Source organism: Pseudorca crassidens, chromosome 3, assembly GCF_039906515.1.
Source record: "Pseudorca crassidens isolate mPseCra1 chromosome 3, mPseCra1.hap1, whole genome shotgun sequence".
Lineage (NCBI taxonomy): Eukaryota > Metazoa > Chordata > Mammalia > Artiodactyla > Delphinidae > Pseudorca > Pseudorca crassidens.
Window position 1 is genome coordinate 160,495,540 of NC_090298.1, and position 21,529 is coordinate 160,517,068.

Consider the following 21,529-nt stretch of genomic DNA (forward strand, 5'->3'; position numbering starts at 1 on the left):
AGAAAAAGCCAGACGTGAACACCCCCAGCCCCATGGACCCCTCCAGTCCCGTGGGCTGGTGGAAGAGAACGAGGGCCAGAGGAACCTAGAGGGGGATGCCAGAAAGACCTCCTAAGCAGAAGGCATTATAAATGGGGCTTTGAAGTTTGAGTAGGAGTTTGCAGGCTGGATATGGGCATGCCAGGCAGAAGGATGGTGAGTTGTGAGTTCTGTGAGAAAGCAATTAGTCCACAAACACTGATTGAGCACCTACTGTATGCCAGGCTGTAGAGACACAGCTATGAGCAGGAGAAAGCTCTTAGAAGCCGTGAGGCTGCAAAGTCAAAAGGTGTGGGTGTAGAGCCTGCCTGGCCCCCAGTGGCTGCGTGTCTGAATCAGTGACTTGACCTCCCCAGGCCTCATTTGTAACCCACCTCACTGGGTGGTTGTGAAGAGCTCACATACTTTGAAGAGTACCTGGTACAGAATAAGCACCTCAGAAGTGCTGGTATTCTTTTATTTATTGGGGGTCCTGGGGTGGAGGGTGGTCCTAAGTGTAGGTGTGCAAGGGGTAGCCCGAGGTGGGCCCAGGACAGGTGTGGTAATCCGCATGCTGTGGTGGAGAGCAGGTCTGAACTTGATGGAAAGTCCTGGGTCCCAGTGGACATGTGGGTATGCTGGGTGCCTGACCCTGAAGACCATGCAGATTCCAGGGACCAAGCCAGGGCCAGATGGAGCTCAGGAAGCAGAAAGCAGGATTTGGCCTGTGTGCTCTGATCCTCCCACCCTGTCCTCCAAAGTCAGGGTGTGTGTGTGGGGGAGGGGCCCGGCTGTACCTCAGTTTCCTCCTCTGCAAAATGGGGGGAAATTCTCTAGTTGGGAGAGGTCTGGGGAGCACCCTCCATTCAGAGCAAGTACACGATCAACACCGTCTGTATGAAGGGCAATTACACTGGTCTCTGCAGCAAATGGGGGCATTTCAGGCAGTGATGTCACCAGCACACACACTTCACTGCCTCCAACAGCTAGGACTTTGGAGCCACTGGAGGTGGGGCCTTTCCCTTTCCGGCCCTCAGCTCCTCAGCTGCAAGTTCATAGTCCACGCTCGCCCTATGGGGCTCTGCGGTTCCCTGAGCTCATGGGCCCCATAAAGCAGCTAGAATCAAACATCTGAGCCTGTGGGATTGCCCCCTCCATCCAGGTCTTTGCACACACGGGTGCATGAGTGCGTGCACGCGCAGTGGCTTTGAGCCCTCTAAGACGGTCCCTTTGCTGGTCCTGAGGCTGAGTGGCTAGGGTGCCGTATCCATGCTGTGGGCCACTGAGTGAGGAGACACTTTGCCACGCCTCTGAGCATGACCTGGGTTTGGGTTCTGGCCCATCTGATAAGAGACGGGAAAATGGCACCTCCTGGTGGCTTTCATTTGCTTCCTTTGGGTCACCAGCGAGGCTGGGCAACCTTTAAAACACAGAAGGCCTTTCTGGGTGAGGCCTCTTATGTGCCCGGACATTCAGAGCTGGTGTGACATGTGCCTACCTGGGAGGGTGAGTCCCAGGAGGGAAGGTGGTATCCCCATTTAACTGGCCAACCCCAGGCAGGTGGGTTGTCATTTGGTGGTTTACAACGCCCTGGTCTCCTACACCTGGGATGCCCCAAAACTTCGATTTGGGGCACAAAGCAATTAGGTGACCAGCCAGAGGCCACCCCCAGTGGGTGAATGGCCTAATTGAGATCATTTTTTAATTGAGGTGACATTCACATAATAGAAGATTAATTATTTGAAGTAAACAATTCAGTGGCCCAATCACAATGTTGTCAACCATCCCCTCTATCTAGTTCCAGAACATTCCCATCACCCCAAAAGGAAACCCATTCTCATTAGCTGTCACTCCCCATTCCCCATCTCCCTCCAGCCCGCGGGCCTCTCACTGCTGTGGTCTCTCCCGTTGCGGAGCACAGGCTCCGGACGCGCAGGCTCAGCGGCCACGGCTCACGGGTGGCATGTGGGATCTTCCCGGACTGGGGCACGAACCCGCGTCCCCTGCATCGGCAGGCGGACTCTCAACCACTGCGCCACCAGGGAAGCCCTCCTGACGCTTTTGAAGCCACTCTGGCAGTATAGCAGACTCAAACTTCTGACCGGGCAGATCTCAGTTTCCACGTTGCAAGCAGGGCTGGGTGTGACCCAGCTCCCAGGGCCCTCACGTTCCCCGGGAGATGACACAGGAAGGGGCCCTTGCCTGATGTGGAGGTAGATGGGCGGAGCCACGCCCACCAGATCCGGTGTTTGACTGCGGCTCTTTTATGGGGCTCATGAACGCAGGAAACCCAAGGGGACCCCGTAGGATAGGAGAAGACCTTAAGCCCAGGAAACGTCAATGGGCTCCAAAGTTCAAGGGTTTGCCGCCGCAAGAAAGTGTATGAGCCAGAGCCTCTGAGGCCTGAATGCCCCCATTTGATGCAGACATTTAATGTAATCGCCCTTCAACCGCTGTAGTGTACATCATGTAGTTGCTCTGTGCTGACCTTGTCCCCCAGACCTGTCCCAGCTAGAGGAACCGGGGTTTAGTTCCTCCACTTTACAGACGAGGAAACTGAGGCACAGCCAGAACCTGCCCCTTTTCCTCCACGGGAAGAAATCGCGATGGGAGAGGAAACGGGATGACTTGAACCATCACCTGGCTCACACCTGTGGACCTGGATCTTCCCCCTCCCCAGAGCTCCCAACTCTAACGTGTCAACACCAGAAACTTCTAGAGACTCACGCAGCACACAGCAGGGTTCGAATCTTCACCAGCCCCAATCCCAAGAATCTTCCAATCCGACTTCTGAAAATGCCAGCTCGCGGCATCCAGACGTCTGGGGTCTCAGGATAGCTTATCGGGTTCTGAAACATTCTAACCTCTTGAAGAGCCACTGGGTTCAACTTGCCTCCCTGCCCGTCTTTTTTTTTTCCTGCCCCTCTTTTAATCATTTCTTCATCCAACACACGTTGGACCAACCCTGCCCGGGGCCCTGTGCCGAAAAAGGCGCTGTTTGCACACCTCCAGCCGCGGGGAGCTCACTTCCTGACTGTGGGCAGCACTCAAGTGGGGTCACGAGCCGGAATAGGCGCGGGGGAGGCTAGAAGCGGCCTGGGTGGTGCCCTGCGGTCAGTGGAGGCGAAGGGGCGGGGCCGGGGAGGGAAGAAGGGAGGGGCCGGCAGGAGAACTCGTACTGGGCCCTGCAGAAACGGCCCAGCTGGGAGTGGGGGCTCCGGCGGAAGGCAGGCAGGAAGCAGCGAAGCCGGGAAGGGCGAGGACGAGCCAAGAGTTGCAGGGATAGGGGTCGGAGGCTGGACGGCTGTCTGGGGGTGAGTATTGGGGCCTCCGGAGGATCTAACGGAACCCTGGTGGGGGGCGGAGTTGGGGCTCTAGGGAAGCCCCTGCAGGTCCCTGGGGTCGGGTATCTGCCGCGTTTACCCTGAAGAGGCGGGGAGATCCTGGAGCCCCGGGTCTCAAGAACCCTGTTGCCTTCACCCATCGGTAATAGTATTCTCCTGCGGCCCAAGGCCGGCTCAGTCTTGGCCGGGAAGGAAGCCTTACCCACGCCTGGGGAATGGGGGGAGACCGAAGCCATGTGGAGCTGTGGCATCCCTGATCCTGGACAATGTCCCGTCGCAGTCGTGGACACAGTGAAGCAACCCTGGACCCCCACCTCCCATCCTCCTCCTAGGAGAGGGTGGGATCCGAACCCAGGAGTGGAGGGTACTTTGTATGCGCTGGCCGTTACTGTTACTGTTACTGTTATCGTTATTGTTGAGGTTGTTAGCATACTGATTGAGAGCGTATAGGCAGGAGCAGCACCCGGGGTCCCAGGTTGGGTTTATTATTGTTGCTTGAGGGAACCACTGTTGAACCCCAGCGCTGCCAGGCGCCGGACCAGGTTCCAGCCTGGGCACCCCAGTTCACAGTTTCCTCTGGAATCCATTCCGGTCCCTGCTCAGCCAGTGCCTGGCTGTGTTGTTTGCTTTTGGTTGCTCCTGGTCTCTGAATGCACCTCAGTGTCCCCTCTGGAAGGTAGCAAAATGACCTGGCTTCCATGAGGATGCCTGAGGTGTTAGGCAGTGGAAGCTCTTATGGTGGGGGCGCTTCTGGTCACTGAAAGACCCCAGGTGAGTGATTGTAGGTCTCTGAGCCTCAGTTTTGCCATGTGTCAGCTGGGGCTCAGGATACGGAACTGTGGTGAAGCTGAAATAAGTCAGTAAGTGCAATGGCCACTCAGTGGGGCCCACAGAATGTCAGCCATCACCCTAAGTATATTACAGTTACGTCATTAGCCACCTTTCCAGGTTCACGACCAACTTTCCCTCTGGGTCAGATTTTTTTATCATGGCCACTTTTCAGATGGGGAAACTGAGGACCCATCCTCCTCCCCTCAAACCCTCTATGCCAGCCCTCCCCTCCCCCCTCTCCCTCCCCCCCTCCCCTCGCCTCCCACCCCCTGGGGCCAGGGCCTCTCTGTTGTCCAGATCTGGAATTCAGGGCCCAGAGGAAGTTTGCTGGATTTGGGGCTGGCCCTGGGGCTACCACTTTCTCCCACTGCCCTTTCAGTTCCCAAGGTGGCCACCATGCCAGACAGGGCTGAAGAGTCCAGAGGAAGAGGTGTGGCCCCTGCGTCAGGTCACTGGGCCCCCACCTCTTAGCAGCCTAGGTGAGCAGTTCACGTTTGCCCAGCCCAGCCTGGACACCCTCCCTTCCCCTCTCCCTCGCCCCCAGGGTGCAGAGAGTGATTCCTGCCAGGTACTCTGGGTGTGGGGGAACTGAGAAGGGGCCTTAGAGCTTCTCTGCTCCAGGCCAGAGCTTGGGGAGTCCAGACAAGCCTGTTGGCCCAGGGACCCTGGGGCTGGGCTGGGTTAGCCCAGGAGGAGGAGATAAGACATCACTGAGCGTCTTCTCTTCCTGCCAACAGCCTCTGAGGCCCAGAGTGGGGCAATAACTTGCCCCCCACCCCCCATGAGCCAGGGAGGATGCCCATTGTGGTCCCTCCACCTGATGGGAGTCTGGCTCAGCTTGATTGCCCCCCGTGATAGGGGAGCTCACTACCAAGATAGCAGACTACAGGAGGTCCCACCGGGTGGTGGTTAAAGGCAGGGATGGGGCTACCACTTGACCTCCCGTGAATGGGTTCCTTGACCTCTCTGTGTCTCCGTTTCCCCATCAATAAAAATAAGGCTAACATAGCCCTACCTCCCAGCGCAAGTGTGGAGTGTCGATGAGCTGATGGTGGAAAGGCTGCATGCAGGATATCGCATGTTAACTCTAACCCTGATTGTGTGGCTCATTGGTGATATTTATCTTTGCATGAAAGAAATTGTGTCCGACAAAGCCTGGATGAGGGCCCTGACCAGGTGTGGAGGTCCTCCAGAAGGTTCCCAGAGGTTCAATTTGCACATCAGCCCTGGATCATGGGAAGATTCTGAGGTTGAACTGCGATGCACAGCCTGCCTCCCTAGCCTCAGTTTCCCCATCTAGGAAATGAGCCCAGAGATGCCGTTTGAGGCTCAGCTGGGGGCAGGGCTGGCATTTAATCAGGGGCCTATGTCCAGCCTCAGAATCCTTCCTATCCTAGGTACCCCGGGCAGTTCCTGCAGTGGGGGAGGGCAGGCTTATCCAATGAGTCATCCATTAGGAGCCCTGGGACCTGGAAACAGAGGACTCAAGGGTCTAAAGTGTGTGTGCGTCACCCTGCCCCCTCCCACCCTTTCTTCCACGCCCAGGGGTTCACCAGAGTGAATGTTGGATGTATATTTGCATAAAACCCACTTATACACATGGAAAGCAGAGTTGGCCCATAATGAGACTTTCTTACGAATTATCTTTACTGGGCTTTCTCTTCTTTTTTCATCCTGTTTACAAAAGCAACTCATGGTCCTTGTAAAAAGGGACCAGCCCCTCATTACTGGAAGGCCAAACTGGTATGAACCGGAGAGGGATCGCCCACAGGTCCAGCTCGTCAGTGTTCAAATTCCAGCAGCCTGGTCTCTGGTAGGTGGGTGCCTTCTCTGTGCCTACCTTGCCCCCCTTGGGAACTGGAACAGGGGACCTCCTTGGGAGGCTCAGTGAGAGCCACGGGGGCCCATCCACAGGCCAGTGGTTCGCACCCTCTCCTGCAAGCACCCCTGGCTCCCGTCCTTGGGTCTTCATTCCTGGGACTTACCCTTTTCTGGAAAATTGTCTCCTTCGCTGCCTCTGTTCCCCATTAGCCCATTGGCTCCCCACACATGGTGGTTTGTCTCCATCAACTTGGTTGGGTGCCCAGAACCTAGACGAGGGTGTTCAGCTCAGAGTAGTGACCAGTGTGCAAGTGATAGCGGTAGCTGCTGCCGCCGATACTGATACGGTCGTTGTTGTCACTTCGTATATGTGTGACTTGGAGAAAAGGTGACCGCTGAGTCCTCTAGCCTTTCCCAGGACTCAGGGGGTTAGACACACAAATGGGGTTCTCCTGTCACCGCCCCCCACCCCTCACGTCTCCTTGTGGCAGCCCCAGAATGTTCCAGGCCCCCATCCCTATCCAGATCCCAGCGGAGCGTCAGTGGGGAGCGAAGGAGCACCTTAAGCCCCGGTGGAGCTCGTATTTATTTAGCACCTGCTGGGGGTGAACTGTGAGTGGGCAGCTGATGCCAGGCAGCCTCGCAGATGAGGCTGCTGAGGCCTGGAGCGGGCGGGGGGCAGCTGCTTGCCCCGAGTCCACAGATGACCAGTAGCCGGGTCGGGCCTTCCTTCCCCGGGGGCCACGGTGGCTGTCTTAGGAGCATCGGCTCTCTTGGTCCTCACGGCTGCTGGGTGAGGGCGGGGAACGAGCCGCCCTCACGTTCCTGCTTCAAGAACTGAGCCCCAGTGACTGGGCTGTTTGGGAGCACCCAGGCCTGGGGGGTCCCCGGAGCTGGGGTAAGGAGGGGGTCGCATGGGTGTGTGTCTGACAGGCCTGGAGAGGGACCCAAGATTCACCCTCTCCAAGCCTCAGTTTCCTCATCTGGAAATTGGGAGCATCGTGTGGGGAATCGCCTTGATGTGATGGAGGCCTCCAAGTCAGTGTCAGGCAAGCCCCCACTGTCCGTGAAATAATGCAGGGTGGGGACGGGGTGGGGGGGCTGGTCCAGGCCCCCCAAGGGTGCTAACGGGTAGGGCCTCGCCACCTGGATTGTGTGACATTCTCACTTCCCCATGTGTCTCAGCTTCTCTGCCTTCCTGGCCTCCTCAGGGGAGGTGAGGGGGACAGAGGTGCCCGGAGCCATACGTGCCTGGGTCCTTGACAGACCTTGACTGTCACTTGGGGGTGTAGGCAGAGGCTGGGGGACTAGAGCCCTGTCACCAGCGGGGGTCCCTAATTAATTCTGCCAAGGGGTCAGCCCCTTCCGTACATCTAGTGTCTCATTAATATTCAGCGGGTTATTAATATTTAGTACTGTGTGTATATATATGCAACGAATCATGACTATTCAGTGACGGTGTCTCTTCAGGGCTGTTTAGTGCCTCATTCATATCATATTCATTGTGATAATATGCATATTCATTCATGCGTCACAAACGTGCCTTGCCACTATTCATTGTTGCCTTATAAGTATTTCATATAATATAAATGCTGGGTGCCTCCTGCATATTTAACAGATCATTAATATTCAGCACTTCACTAATATTCAGTGCTTCTTGCTCATTAAATGCATCCTGAATATTTTAGTGCCGTGAATATCTGGCCCTTTTAGCACATTAGGACTGTTCGGAGTCAGGAATATTCAGTGCCTCTTGGTCCTGCCCCCTTGGCTCCGAGGATGTGCTTGCTGACTTCTCAGGACTGAATCACCTGCATCCCCAAGGTCCCGGGTAGGGGACGGCGGCAGCTCCTGCCTAGAACGGGGTTAGCCTGAAGTGAGGCTCAAGGAAGTAGCCAATATGTGAGTCATCGTTAGCATTTTTCCTCATGCAACGAACAGCAGTGAGCACCAACTGGGGACAGAGCTGTGAGGGCCAAGATGCTGGGCCCCACCTCCGGAGCTCCAGGCAGGCTGGGGAGATGGACAGGAGGGAAGTGAGCAGTTTTGTCTAAGGGTGGTGAGAGCAGCAGAGGAAAGCAGAGCCGGGGTGGGGTGTTTTAGCTGGGAGATTGGGGCGTCTCTAAGGAGATGATGTTGGGCGGAAACCTGAAGATCAAGGAGAACCAGGGGGTAGAGCGGGAGAGAGGGGCGTCCGAGGTGGAAGGAAAGGCAGGTGCAAAGGTCCTGTGGCAGGGCTGAGCCCGGGTGTCTGAAGGAGCTGTGAAGAGGCTGGGGTGGCAAGAGTGGAGGAAAGGGGGCAGTGGACATGGGGCGGGAGGAGAAGGAGATTGAGAGCACCCCAGGGGGAGGCTTTGGGGTTGCAGCCAACGAAAACAAGTGGTTTTGCTGTGTGCGCTGCAGGAAGCAGGCTCTGAGTGATGGTGAAGTTGCAACAGTGCATGGAGGGCAAACAGCCCCGAGCAGGATTGGCCGGTATTGCAGTGGGGGGACTGGGTGATGGGCCCTGAGAGTCAGCCCGGACATCACTGCTGTGACTCTGTACGCCGTGGCACTACTGTCTGTAGGGAGGAGCATGGAGGGGGCCCTGCCACATGCAAGCAATATATGGATGTGTTCATCCGTCACATGCCTGATGGACCTTCCTGGTTTCCATGGCATCGTGTCCCGAAGGCTCTCGCCCAGACACCACGCCTGGGTCGCCTGCTGCCCCATAACGTCCCCTCGTGAAAGGCTCAGAGACTTCTCACATTTTGTCCTCCCTGGGCCATCCTTCTCTGTCCCCCACATCCGGGCTCTAAATGTTTTTTCTTTTGTTTTGGCCACGCCACACTGCATATGGGATCTTAGTTCCCCAACCAGGGGTCGAACCCGTGCTGCCTGCAGTGGAAGTGCGGAGTCTTAACCACTGGACCGCCAGGGAAGTCCCAGGCTCTAAATATTGATGACTCCCTTCATCTTATTTGCTGAACTCACCCACGTCCCTGTACCCCGCCAGCCAGCCCCTATCCAGGTCCCCAAATTCTTCTTCTTGGTTGCTGCCCTGGCCTCTAACTCCTGCCCTGATTGCGTTTTCCCCTTCAGTGGCCCCGCGGGGGACTTCTTCAAAGCATAACTCAATCTTGTCCTTCCCCTGCTCACACACCGTCCATGGCTCCCCATTGCGCCTCACCTGCAACATAACAGCTGCTTTGTGGTCTGCCCCATTTCCTGTTCCTCCCCCACCATCATCTGGCAACCCTGCCTGTATCTCCCTCCTCCTCCACTTCTCCAACCACACCGCCTCCTCTCTCTCCCTTTGATAACCTAAATTTGTGCCCACCTCAGGGCCTTTGCACTTGCTGTGCCCTCTGCCTAGAATGCCTGTCCCCTGGGGCTCTGCCCAGGTGATTTCCCTTCATCCTTCAGGATGTCCCCAGGCTGGTAAGGTCCCTCCCCTGCCAGGGATCCCTCCTTCTTCAACAGCATTTATCGCAGCTGCGACTAAACAAATCACTTCCTCATGTATTAATATCATAAAAGAAGGGCTGGCTTGGCCATGGCTATATCCCCTGCACCCTGCATACAGTAGGTGCTTAGTAAATACTCTATGGCCCACAAGTCAGTGCAACAAGTAAAACGGTTGGATTCGTACATGTTCATAGACACTCCTGCTTTATGCTGAGCCTCAGTATCCCCATCTGTAAGTGGGGGCACTTAAAGGAGCCAGGACAATGAACCAAGGTCACTGAGGTTGTCATCGCATAGTCAACGTATGCCAAGCCCTTTAATACTCAATACAGAGTGACCCATTGTGTGTCTGTGGGGCAGGGAGTATTCTCAGCACTTCCATGTGCTAATGAGGAAATAGACTCCCAAGTCAAGGTCTTTACAGGGTCTGGCCCCACCTCTTAGCCTCAGAAATCAACCCCTCTCCAAATTCTGCTTTTCAGCAAAATAAACTACACATGATTCCTTCAATAGGCTTTGTTTTCTTTCCCTTCCTTGCTTTTGCATTTGCTCTCTTTGCTACCTGAACTCCCCTTGGTGAACTCATATGCATCCTTCAAAACCTCAGCTTCAATATCCTGATCCATTCTTCTGGCCCATCCCTGATCCCACAGGTGTCTGGACTTGTCTCCCCCAGATTGAGGGCTTCTGGGGGCCAGGCCCAGGGTTGAGGCTTCTCAATTCCTCCAGAACCTATTTGTTGAACGAATGAATAGTTTTCATATATGTGTTTTGAGATAAGAGCCACTGAGACCCTTCTCAGAGCTGAAGGACTTGGAGATAATGTGGATTTCTGTGGTAAGGTGAGTCACCCACTGGGCCACCTTGAGACGACTCTCTGAGCTTCATTTCTCCAGCTATGAAATGGGGGTGGGGATTCCTCCAGAGTTATTCAGACCCCACAAACTTCAGAGTGAGCAGCTATTTGGGCTTCCACAAGCCCAATCCTTCCAGAACTGGAGAGGGTAGACAGGAGAGTCTTGTGTGGGGTCAGGGAATCGAAAGCAGACCTGAGAGGAACTTCTCACCAGCCATACAGCCCCACCAGCAAAGTCCCCAGAGCTGCCGCACAGTCGCTTAGGAGGAAGTAATACCAAGAGGCTTCCCACTTCCTTGGCTAAGTGGAGCCCGTAAGCCTCAGCTTTTCCCATGGTAGGTGTGAGGTCCCAGCCCATTTAGAAAGTAAGGCCTGTGAGGAGAGGCTGGGGACTACCTGGGATACAGCCCACTGAGACACCCAGCAAGGTATCCTGGACCAGTAAATCCCCAGCACTTTCAGCCTGGCTGAAAGCGGGGCCTGGAGTTTCTTTTTTATGCCAGTCTGGATGTGGGATGTTGTGAGTTTGGAAACATTTGCCGCTTGAAGTTCTAAGGGGCCATGAGTTAGGGGTGGAGGTAGCCTTGGTGGCTGGAAAAGGGAAGGGGATCTGGGATGCATTAATAGAGGTCTAGTGTAAGGGGAAGGGGACGTGAGCCTCCATCCCCTCCACCCCCAACTTGAGCTCTCAGACCCCAGTCAGGAGCCTTATGGGGGTTGGGAGGGTGAAGTCGCTGTAAGATCCCTCCATTTAAAGAAACCAGAGACCTGGCAAGAAAAAGTTGGGAATGCAGGTAGCCAACAAAGATTAAGTGTTTCATATGCAAAGGGATCTTACAAATAAACAAGAAAGAAAATGCAAGGAAAAGAACAGGCGTTAACGGATTTAATTAAAACCAAATGGCCACCCCCAAGAGCTTCTATTTCGCCCAGATACCCTGATCCCAGTGATATGACCCATTTAGTCATTTTACCGCTTCTCACACCTTCCCCCTCCCCAATGTCCAGGTTTGGCTGAGTTGTAAATATTCCTATTTGTTGAGGTATCTTTCTTTGTTTTGGAGCTCTTGTTTGGCAGTAAACACATTCCCAGCCAACAGATCCTTGGCCATTTAGGTTTGATTTTCTATTTAAATAGTAATAAACACTCCGTCTAATGAACTTAACTAAACCTATATCAGGCTTCTTTGTTCAGTCCCTCATTCTCCTCTCTGGATCCTTCCTCCTTTTGAGTTCTCTGTTCTGGTTTCTGTGTTTATTTAGACCAAGATTTCTCAGTCTTGAAAATGCCGGATCATCTTCTGTCATGGGGCCGTCCTGTGCCCTATAGGATGTTAATTTAAGCAGCATCTCTGGCCTCCACCTGCTCGATGCCATTAGCAGTCCCATATCTCCACCCTGCCCCAATCATGATAACCAGAAATGTCTCTAGACATTGCCCAGTAAGTATCCCGTGGGAGCAGAATAACCCCTGATTGAAAACTGATTTAGACTCTAAACTGCAGATGGGGTAGGGGGTGAATCACCCTCTAAATTTTCATGGGATTCTGAATGAGCGTGTCTCTTAGCCAGAAGTTAGGGTCCCAGGCACACCCTTGTCTTCCAGCATCTGTGGGTCTCTGGCCACCAGTGTCACCGAAGAGAATGTTGTGACATCTCTGGTCTTATTTTTGGTGACTTGGGCTTTCTACCGCAGCTCTTGAGTTTTCTCCTGTCCTCGGAGCTCAGGGATCTGCCAGGTTCACCTGGGAACGCTCCTTTCTTGTGGTCCACTCTGGACTCGGGCCCCTCTTCAGCTCAGGAAAATGGCCTTCTAGGATTCTGTTCATTCTTGCATCATTTTTCAGTTCACAGTCTCCTCTCAAGATGATGATTTGCCTTTTTGGGTCTCCAAAAACCCTCCAGATGGTGAACCACCTGCTGAGGCTGGCAGCTAACCCAGGGACGCCATGGAAACAAGATAGGCTCTGTGCCACCCGCAGACAGGGTCCCCAGCTGCTCGGACTCCACCAGCTCATTCCCACCTCAGGGTTTTTGCACCTGCTGTTCCCTCCCTGGGGATCTTTCCCTCACAAGCTCAGCCATGATGGCTCCTCTGTGCCATTCACATCCCAGCTTAAGTGTCATCCAGACCTCAAAATCCATACCCGCCACCCAACCTCATTTCCTCCCGTGGCATTCATCCCCTTGTATCTCTTCACCGAGGTTTTTATTTAGTGTTTGTTCCCCCTCAAGCATGTGGGTCCCAGAGTGGCAGAGACATTGAGGTATCCCGTGCCTGTTCACCACTGTGTCCCCGCTCCCGGGAGGTGCCTGGCACACAGGAGAAGCACAGTAAATATTGGCTCGAATGAATGAATGTATAAATTCATTCTGCGAGTCAATATATATATATTTTGGCCACGCCATGCAACTTCCGGGATCTTAGTTCCCCGACCAGGGATCGAACCCGTGCCCCCTGCAATGGAAGCACGGAGTCCTAACCACCAGACCTCCAGGGAAGTCCCAAGAGTCAATATTTTTTCAGATGCTGTGGCATCCCAGCATTCGTTTGTTCATTCATTCATTCAACACACATTTACTGAGCGCCTACTCCGCACCAAGCACAGTTCTAGGGGCTGGGGATAAAATGATGAATAAGACTTATTGCATGGAGCCTGTATTCTGGTGAGGAAGGTAGATGAGAAGCAGTACATTTTTTAAGGTTTTTTAAATTTATTTATTTATTTATTTTTGGCTGCGTTGAGTCTTCGTTGCTGCGCGCGGGCTTTCTCTAGTTGCGGCGAGCGGGGGCTACTCTTTGCTGCGGTGTGCCGACTTCTCACTGCGGTGGCTTCTCTTATTGTGGAGCACGGGCTCTAGGCGCGCGGGCTTCAGTAGTTGTGGCACACAGGCTCAGTACTTGTGGCTCGTGGGCTCTAGAGCGCAGGCTCAGTGGTTGTGGCACACGGGCTTAGTTGTTCCGCGGCATGTGGGATCTCCCCAGACCAAGGCTCGAACCCGTGTCCCCTGCACGGGCAGGTGGGTTCCTAACCACTGCGCCACCAGGGAAGCCCCAGTTTTTAAGTTTTTATTTTAGGAGGTGAAAAGTGCTGTGGAAGAAAGAAAAAGTAGGCTAGGGTGGGGGATCAGGGCTGCCAGTGCGATGGTGTGTCCTGAGGAGGTGTTCCTGAGAAGGGGACATTTGAGCAAAGACAAGAAGGGGGGGGAGGAGGGAGTTGTGTAGAAATCTGGAGAATCAGGCAGAGGAAACAACCTGTGCAAAGGTCCTGAGGCAGGACCGTGCTCAGCATGTTTGAGGTTAAAATCCCAACCACACTTTTACATAGGGTTAATTCCCATTTTACTTTGAAGCTCAGAGAGGTCAAGCTTCTTTCCCAAGGTCACACAGCAGAACCTGTGGAGTGGGATCTGAGCCCCATTTTGGGGAGACACCTGGCTGGAGAGACCTTGGCCAGGCAGTGTGCAAAGACAGTGATGGGCACGTTGGGGAAATGGCCTCATGGATCAGGGAAGGAGCCTCTGTCCCCAGCACCAGCACCCATTTGTGACTCTAGATAAAATGGGAAACTACTCTCTTCTTGCTCCCAGGCAATTGCTGGGTGGGGTTGCTTGGAGCTCGAGGGGCCTAATAGAATCCACTGACTACCCCACAGTGTTTCAGGTGCCAGAGGGGAGAGCGAGGAGACCCCAGATGAGCACAGACATCCTGAGGCAATCTTAGGTAAGTGCTGGGGTTCACATATTCATTCAACAAATACTTGTTGAATACCCACTAGGTACCAGGTGCCGAGAACTCCCTTCACACCTGCACAACCTAGTGAGTTGCTCAGATGCCTCCTTTATAACTGAGGAAACTGAGACCTTAGGTATGGAGGGCACACAGCCAGGGAGTGATGGAGTTGGGATTTAAACCCAGGAGTTGGACTCCAGAGGGCGCCTCTCTGAGGTGAGACAATAAGTGTTTACTGAATTGGTAAGTTCTGCCTTGGGTCTAATCTGGCATTTTCATGCTGCGCTGGAAGATAGATCTTCAAATTCAGGGCTGGAACACAGCACAGATACCACCTTTCCAGACAAAATGACATTGAGGGAGTCCAGGGAAGCCTGGGAAAGGGATCTGGACAGGAGACCAAAGGCTCTGCCTACATATGGGAAAGGAAATCTTCAGGCGGGGTGGGGGGTGGGGTTGATGGATAAATTAGAGTGTGCCAGGCTGCTCTCACCTTCTGAGATGGCCCACACTCTGTCGAGTGTGTTTCTCTCTAAATAAATCCACTTCTTACCTATCACTTTGTCTCTCACTGAATTCTTTGTGATGAGACATCAAGAACCTGAGCTTTGTTAAATCCTGAGACCAGAACTAAAACCCCCAACAAATGGAAAATGTTAGCATTCTTCACTCCAGAAAAGACCACCTGAGACCAGATTAAAGGAGGATTAATCCTTATCAGCAACCCTGCCCTTGAACCATTGCCAAACCCTCCTAGGTTGGGACACACAGTTTTGAGGGGCACGAGCCTGCTGCTTCCCCCTTTTCCCTGGCAAAGCAATAAAGCTCTTCTTTTCTACTTCACACCCCCCCCCACCCAAAACAAGTGTGCCAGAGAGAAACTTAATGAATTTACTTTTATTCATAAATTCATTCATTCAGACACTCTCTGCTTCCCCCATGTGTTTGCCTCATGCTGGGCAATGCCAGGACCCTCAAGAAGCCCCCGGTCTTGGGACGAAAAAGTTAGAGATCATGATGAAACCGTACACCTCAGATTGGGACTTGAAACCACGTGCTGGGACTCGAACCCAGCCTAAACCCAGACTGACACTTGGACTCGAACCCGGCCAAAACCCACAGTCTTCCTACTGAGATCACACACCATATCAGGTGAGAAAGGCACCAGGGTATGGGGTTATCAGTTTTTATAGGGGTGGGTAATTTTATAGGCTAATGAGTGGGAGGAGTATTCAGCTATTAGAGGAAAGGGCGGGGATTTCCAAGAATTGGGCCACCGCCCACTTTTTGATCCTTATGGTAGGTCTTGGAACTGTCACGGTGCCTATAGTGTCATTTAGCTTGCTGATGTGTTAACAGTGAGTGTATACTGAGGCTCAAGGTCTAGTGGAAGTTGACTTGTCTGCCATCCTGGAGCCATCTGGTTCTAGTCAGTTTATGTCATGTCTGCGGGCTATGTCATTCTTTCAAAGGTTGTGCCCTGCCCCCTTCCCTGCTGTTTCAATGACTTAGCCAGAGAGGGAGACAGGGCTAAATAGGAGACCAGGACTCTTCCTGAGAGGTCCAAGAGGACTACCCAGAGAATGGATCATTTGAGATGGGTTTTAAAGGAGGAAGAGGAGTTTGCCAAGGAAGATAGCTTTGTTTGAGACATGCTGGGCCTGAGGGTTCTGTGAAGAGCCAGGGCCCACGCTCAGCTCGCAGGACCATTAAAAATAGTCAAGACGAATGAGTGACGGTTATATCAGAATCCCAGAAGCTCAGAGCTTCCTGGAGGAGCAAGTGAAAAGGGAAGCAGGAAGGATCCCAGCAGCTCTCAACTGCTAAAAAGGGAGTTCTCTGCCTCTCTCGGGGAGGCTCCTGGGCCATCTCTGAGAGAGGGACATAAAGAGGACCAGCTTGGATGGGGGGGTGGGATTCTGGGCACACTGAATCTGGGAGGCTCACCTTGGCATCTCCATGCCTGTTTTCTCTGTAACTATTGATCCCCGGTGGGACCTGGGCAACAGTCAGAGCCAACATGGGGTACTGGAGGAGGTGGGAGCCGGGGGAATCTCTGGGGGTGAATTTCAGTATTTTTCCAACTTGAGCAACCGTAGGGCTGCAACCAGGTGTTGAGGTCCACAGGTAGCTCTGGAAAAGTGCTTGGCCCATCTGGCATCTTCAGGCATCTTCAGTGAGTGTTATTGTCTGCAGGAGCTGCCCAGGGGTCTCTTCGGACCAATCCCAAACTCAGGCGGACCAGAATGAGGTGTTCTCGGCACCTGCGGACAGAGTTGGGCCTGGCTGTGGCTCTGGGCACCTTCACCCTCCTCCTTCTCTTCAATCTGCAGGTCACCACCCACCTGCCCAGGCCTGAAGGAGCCACCGGGCACCCCCGTGGCTCTGGTCTGGCCCTCGCCACCCTCCCGCCCACTGCCCACCCCCTGCCTGGCCAACTCCTCCATGGCCGCCCTGCCGGACTTCGCCAGGCAGCCGCAGCACATCCGCAACTTCCTGCTGTACAAACACTGCCGCGATGTCGTGCTGCTCCAGGACGTGCCGCCTGACAAGTGCGTGCAGCCAGTCTTTCTGCTGCTGGTGATCAAGTCCTCGCCCAGCAATTACGAGCACCGGGAGCTGGTGTGGCTCAGGTGGGGCCGTGAGCGCCAGGTGCACGGCGTCCAGCTGCGCCGCCTCTTCCTCGTGGGCACGGACCCCAACCCGCCGGAGACGCGCAAGGTCAACCGGCTGTAGGCCATGGAGGCGCGGATGCACGGTGACATCCTGCAGTGGGATTTCTACGACTCATTCTTCAACCTCACGCTCAAACAGGTGGGCTGGGGGAGGGAAGGTGTCACGTGATTGGGGCCACCTCTCCTTCCTGTCCAAAGTTGCTACCACCTCCTCTGAGGAGCTCTGGGGACCAGAAACTCCCATCAACCTCGCCCCAACCTCGCCCCTGTCCTCATGGTGATCCGAAGTCTTCTTTGTCCAAGGGAGGCAGGGAGGAAGGACTTACAAGCCTGGCTTTCCAAGCCTTGATGACCTGGGCTCAAATCCAGACTCTGCTGCTTATCTGCTGTTTGCCATGGACGATCATTCACCTCTCTGGGCGTCAGTTTGCTCATCAGGGAAACGGGATATTAAGTGAACTCACCCACCTCTGAGGGCTGCTGTGAGGATTACATGAGATGATATTCATAAGGCACCTGGACCAGTGCCAGGTGCTCAGATAACACTGGCAATGGTGCATGGGGAGAGCTGGACAGAACACATCTTATTTCTTTGTTCTGGTTCTGTCTCCCCATGAGGCCCAGGTTTGTGTGGAAGATACTCAACAAAGACCTTTCTGATGGAAAAGAAACCATGAGAGGTAGACAGAAACCTGCCCATGCTCAGAGGAGGAATTGAAGGCTCCAAGGACCTACCCAGGATGTGGAGGGTGGGGATGGAGTAAGCTGAGTAGAGACACAAGTTGAAAGGGGCCCAGTGCAGGTTCCTGCTCATAGTAAGTACAGACAGGTCTGGGTTCAAGACTTTGAACAACAGACCTTCTCTGTTGTATGACCTTGCTCAAGGCACTTTCTCTGGAGAGCCTCTATTTCCTCATCTGTAAATGGGACTGAAGACCACACCTGCTTCTTCAAACTGTATGAAGGATTCAAGGTAGAGCAGGCACTGAGTACAGTGCCTAGCATGCAGCCAAAGTTATGGAGGTAACTGAAGCCGAGGTGGGTAGAGGGCCCAGAACCTCTTAACATGCCACGTTCTTTGGGTTTTTTTGGTTTTGTTTTGGTTTTTTTTGCCATACGCCTCTCATTGTTGTGGCCTCTCCCGTTGCAGAGCACAGGCTCTGGACGCGCAGGCTCAGCAGCCATGGCTCACGGGCCCAGCCGCTCAGTGGCATGTGGGATCTTCCCAGACCGGGGCACGAACCTGTGTCCCCTGAATCGGCAGGCGGACTCTCAACCACGGTGCCACCAGGGAAGCCCACATGCCACATTCTTAATGCAGAGCACAAAAGCATGTGATAAACATCAACCTGACAAACATGAATCCAGTGCCTACAAAGTATTGACCCCATAATGGGTGCCGAAGAGATGGCACATAGGAGAGACACAGCTCCCACCCAGGGGGACCCCAGAGTCTGGTGGGGGAGGTAGATGTTATATAACAATCATACAAGTAATTATTTAATGGTAGTGCTTGGCAAGGCAGAGTCAGAAGGAATAGCAATAAATGTAAATGTGACAATTTTCAAGCACTTCTTGGTGCTTTACGGAGCATCATCTCTGTAGATCCCCAACACTCCTGGAGGCAGTTCCCATGATGTGTCCTGTCTGGAAAGTTGGAAACTGAGGCACAGAGAGGGGCAGTTGGTTGCAAAGGACCACAGAGTGAGTCCTTTAACCCAGAATAGCCTGACTGGAAAACACATCCTTGCCTGGCCTCACTGGGCTGGGGTGGCCGACAGGGACCCAAAGCTGATGGCCCCAGGCATCAAGCCCGTGTGCCCTGTCCACCCCCCCCTTGCAGGTGCTCTTCCTACAGTGGCAGAAGACAAGGTGCACGTGCCAGTTTTATGCTCAACTGAGATGATGACGTCTTTGCCCACCCAGACAACGTGGTCACCTACCTTCAGGGCGACAACCCTGACCACCACCTCTCTGTGGGGCAGTTGACCCACAGTGTGTGCCCCGTCCGCCTTCCCTGGAGCAAGTACTATGTGCCGAAGGTGGTGACAGAGGAAGAACACTACCCGCCCTACTGCAGGGGTGGTGGCTTCCTACTGTCCCGCTTCACAGCCACCACCCTGTGCCACACACCCCCGCCCTGGACTTCTTCCCCATTGATGATGTCTTCCTGGGCATGTGCCAAAAGCAGGAGGGCCTCACACAGTGGTATCCTCACGGCCGGTATTCAGGCCCCCTCCAGCCACCTGTCCTCCTTTGACCCCTGCTTCTACCGAGAGCTGCCGCTAGTGCACCGCTTCCTGCCCTACGAGATGCTGCTCATGTGGGACGTGCTGAACCAGCCCAACCTCACCTGTGACAAGTGGACACAGATCTACACAGAGGTGGAGTCAGGGCCCCCAGCCTCGAGGCTACTGTCTCCATCCCCATAGAAAGGGCAGCAGCTTCCTCCCCGGAAGCTGAGACCTTTGTCCTCCTAAGTGGGAAGGACCTAGGAGAGTACCAGGGAGGTTGGATGAGTCTGGCTGGTGAATTCCTACACATCCTTCAAAACTCACCTAGTACTGCCTAGACCGTGTTCCATCATCCTCCCTAGACTCTCAGCTGGAAGGACCATCTCTTTCCATATCAGCTAATGGCAGAAGCACTTCTGCTAGGGCCCCAGCTGCTGCTGCTGCATCCATCCCTTTTCCATGTCCCACTTCCTAGCCCTGACCTTGATCATGGGCTGAAGCCTAAGCAGTGACCAGCCTCTCCTTGGTTGTGAACCTGCGACGGTGGGTGAATTCCTGCAATGGTTCAAGGCCAATTGAGGACACCTGGGTCCACATGCAGCCGAAGCAAGAAGGATTTTTCAGCTGGGAAGAGGGTTTCTTTTCTCCACCCCTCCCTGGATCTTGGACCCCTCAGATGGTGGGAGGGCCAGAGAGCCTGGGAATGGGACCGCCCCCTCCCTGCTCGTGGCTTCAAGCGCTCTAATGGTGGAAACATTGGGCAGAGGAGGGAGGGAGCTATCTGTCTCAGGCTATGGGAGCTCAGAGTTTCTGGAGTCCCTGACAGGACCCAGCCCCACACTGGTGCTCCCCAACAATACAGGAGAGAGTATTGGGGCAAGAGGGGTCTTCCCTGGGCCCAAGGCCAGCACACACACCTTAGTGCCCAGAGAAGGGCGATATTCAGGTCCTTGGGAAACCCTAAGTTCTCGGGACCCAGGACTGGCCCCCGCCCCTGTGTGTCTCTCAGACTGGGGAGATCCAAGTGAACTGGTGACCCCCCCCCCAGCCCTGCCACCCTCGGACAGGTGTCTGAGACAGGCTTCACAGGGATTGGGGCAGTGGCAAAGGGGGCTTCACACAGCAGAGTGAGGACTGGAGACCAGGTCCTCAGGGAATAAAATGTTTTGCAAAGACTTAGAGGTCTTTTTTTTTTGTTTTTTTAAGTGATTTACAAGTTTTAACTCAGATCAGTCTGCATTCATCCTTAAAATCTCACTTCCAGAAGAAAATATACACCAGTAAAACAGGGCAAGGATGAAGTAGAGGCTATGGAAGCTTCTCTCAGGCAGATCTCACATCATCCTCCCCTGCCCCCCCCCACACCCTCCATGGCTCCCTATTGCCCTCAGCTTACATCCCCCCCTGCAGACTGATTCTCACTGCCAGCTTGATGGCAGGCTCCGGAGAGAGAGGCACAGCGGTGATACTGCTCCTAGCTGCATGGGATGCTGGACCCACCTGCTTCTGGCAAGGCTCCTTCTGAATCCCGCCCCGCCACCACACAGCCTCCCCTCTCTTCCCCGGGCTCACCTCCTCTCACTGGGACTACAGCTCTACTGTCCTCTGTCCCACCCTTGTGTCCCCTCTTTAAGTATTTATTGTGCACCTACTGTGTGCTACACACCTTGCCCTGTACTCCTCCTCCCAGCCCCATGGGAAAGGTCAGTGGGCACTGACCCACCTTATAGTGAGGACACAAACCTGTGAACAGTGAAACAGGAAGTTACCAGAAGTGGTAAGAACTTTGAGGAGAATTAAAATGAGGTAATTGGACACACGGTGTTGGGGACGGGCGCTAGCCAGGAAGGAAGTCGGGGTTGGGACTGCAGAGATGGGGCCTGAAGGAGGAGGTTATGGCCTTGGGAAGAATTGGGAGGAGGATGTTCCAGGCAGAGGATACAGCGTATGCAAAGGCCCTGAGGTGAGCCGATCTGAGAGCATTTAAATTGCAGCCAGGAAGCTGTGACTGGAGGTGGGTAAGGAGGAGATGGAGGGAGAGGGGACAGGAGATCACAGGGACTAGTCACATGGGGCCTTGTGGGTTTGGGTGAGGAGAGAGGGTGTTGTTTTGAGGGTTACGGCATCTTTGGAGCAAGGAAATGACATGATTAATTTTATTTATTTACTTATGGCTGCGTTGGGTCTTCTTTGCTGCACACGGGCTTTCTTTAGTTGCGGTGAGCAGGGGCTACTCTTGGTTGTGGTGCACGGACTTCTCATAGTGGTGGCTTCTCTTGCTGCAGAGCATGGGCTCTAGGCGCACGGGCTTCAGTAGTTGTGGCACGCGAGCTCAGTAGGTGTGGTGCACCGGCTTTGTTGCTCCACGGCATGTGGGATCTTCCCGGACCAGGGCTCAAACCCATGTCCCCTGCATTGGCAGGCGGATTCTTAACCACTGAGCCACCAGGGGAGCCCCGACATGATTGATTTTTAAGTTTTAAGAAACCCTGCAGCTGCCATGGAGACTGTTGAAAGGGAAGGTGGAGGCTGAGGCAGCCTCCAGGCCAGAGGAGGCAGGCCTGGAT

At 54.1% G+C, this 21,529-nt stretch overlaps 1 protein-coding gene across 1 annotated transcript; it reads left to right on the forward strand.

Annotated features, from left to right (window-relative positions):
* The first annotated feature begins 3,152 nt into the window (after window positions 1-3,152).
* B3GNT3 (UDP-GlcNAc:betaGal beta-1,3-N-acetylglucosaminyltransferase 3) lies at window positions 3,153-20,137 on the forward strand. The gene is given in 9 exon segments (XM_067733193.1): window positions 3,153-3,332; window positions 5,881-6,006; window positions 13,977-14,044; window positions 16,250-16,374; window positions 16,376-16,867; window positions 18,572-18,603; window positions 18,605-18,861; window positions 18,864-18,924; window positions 18,926-20,137. Coding segments are annotated over 8 exon segments (1,338 nt in total). The 5' UTR covers window positions 3,153-3,332; window positions 5,881-5,938; the 3' UTR covers window positions 19,161-20,137.
* Window positions 20,138-21,529: the final 1,392 nt, after the last annotated feature.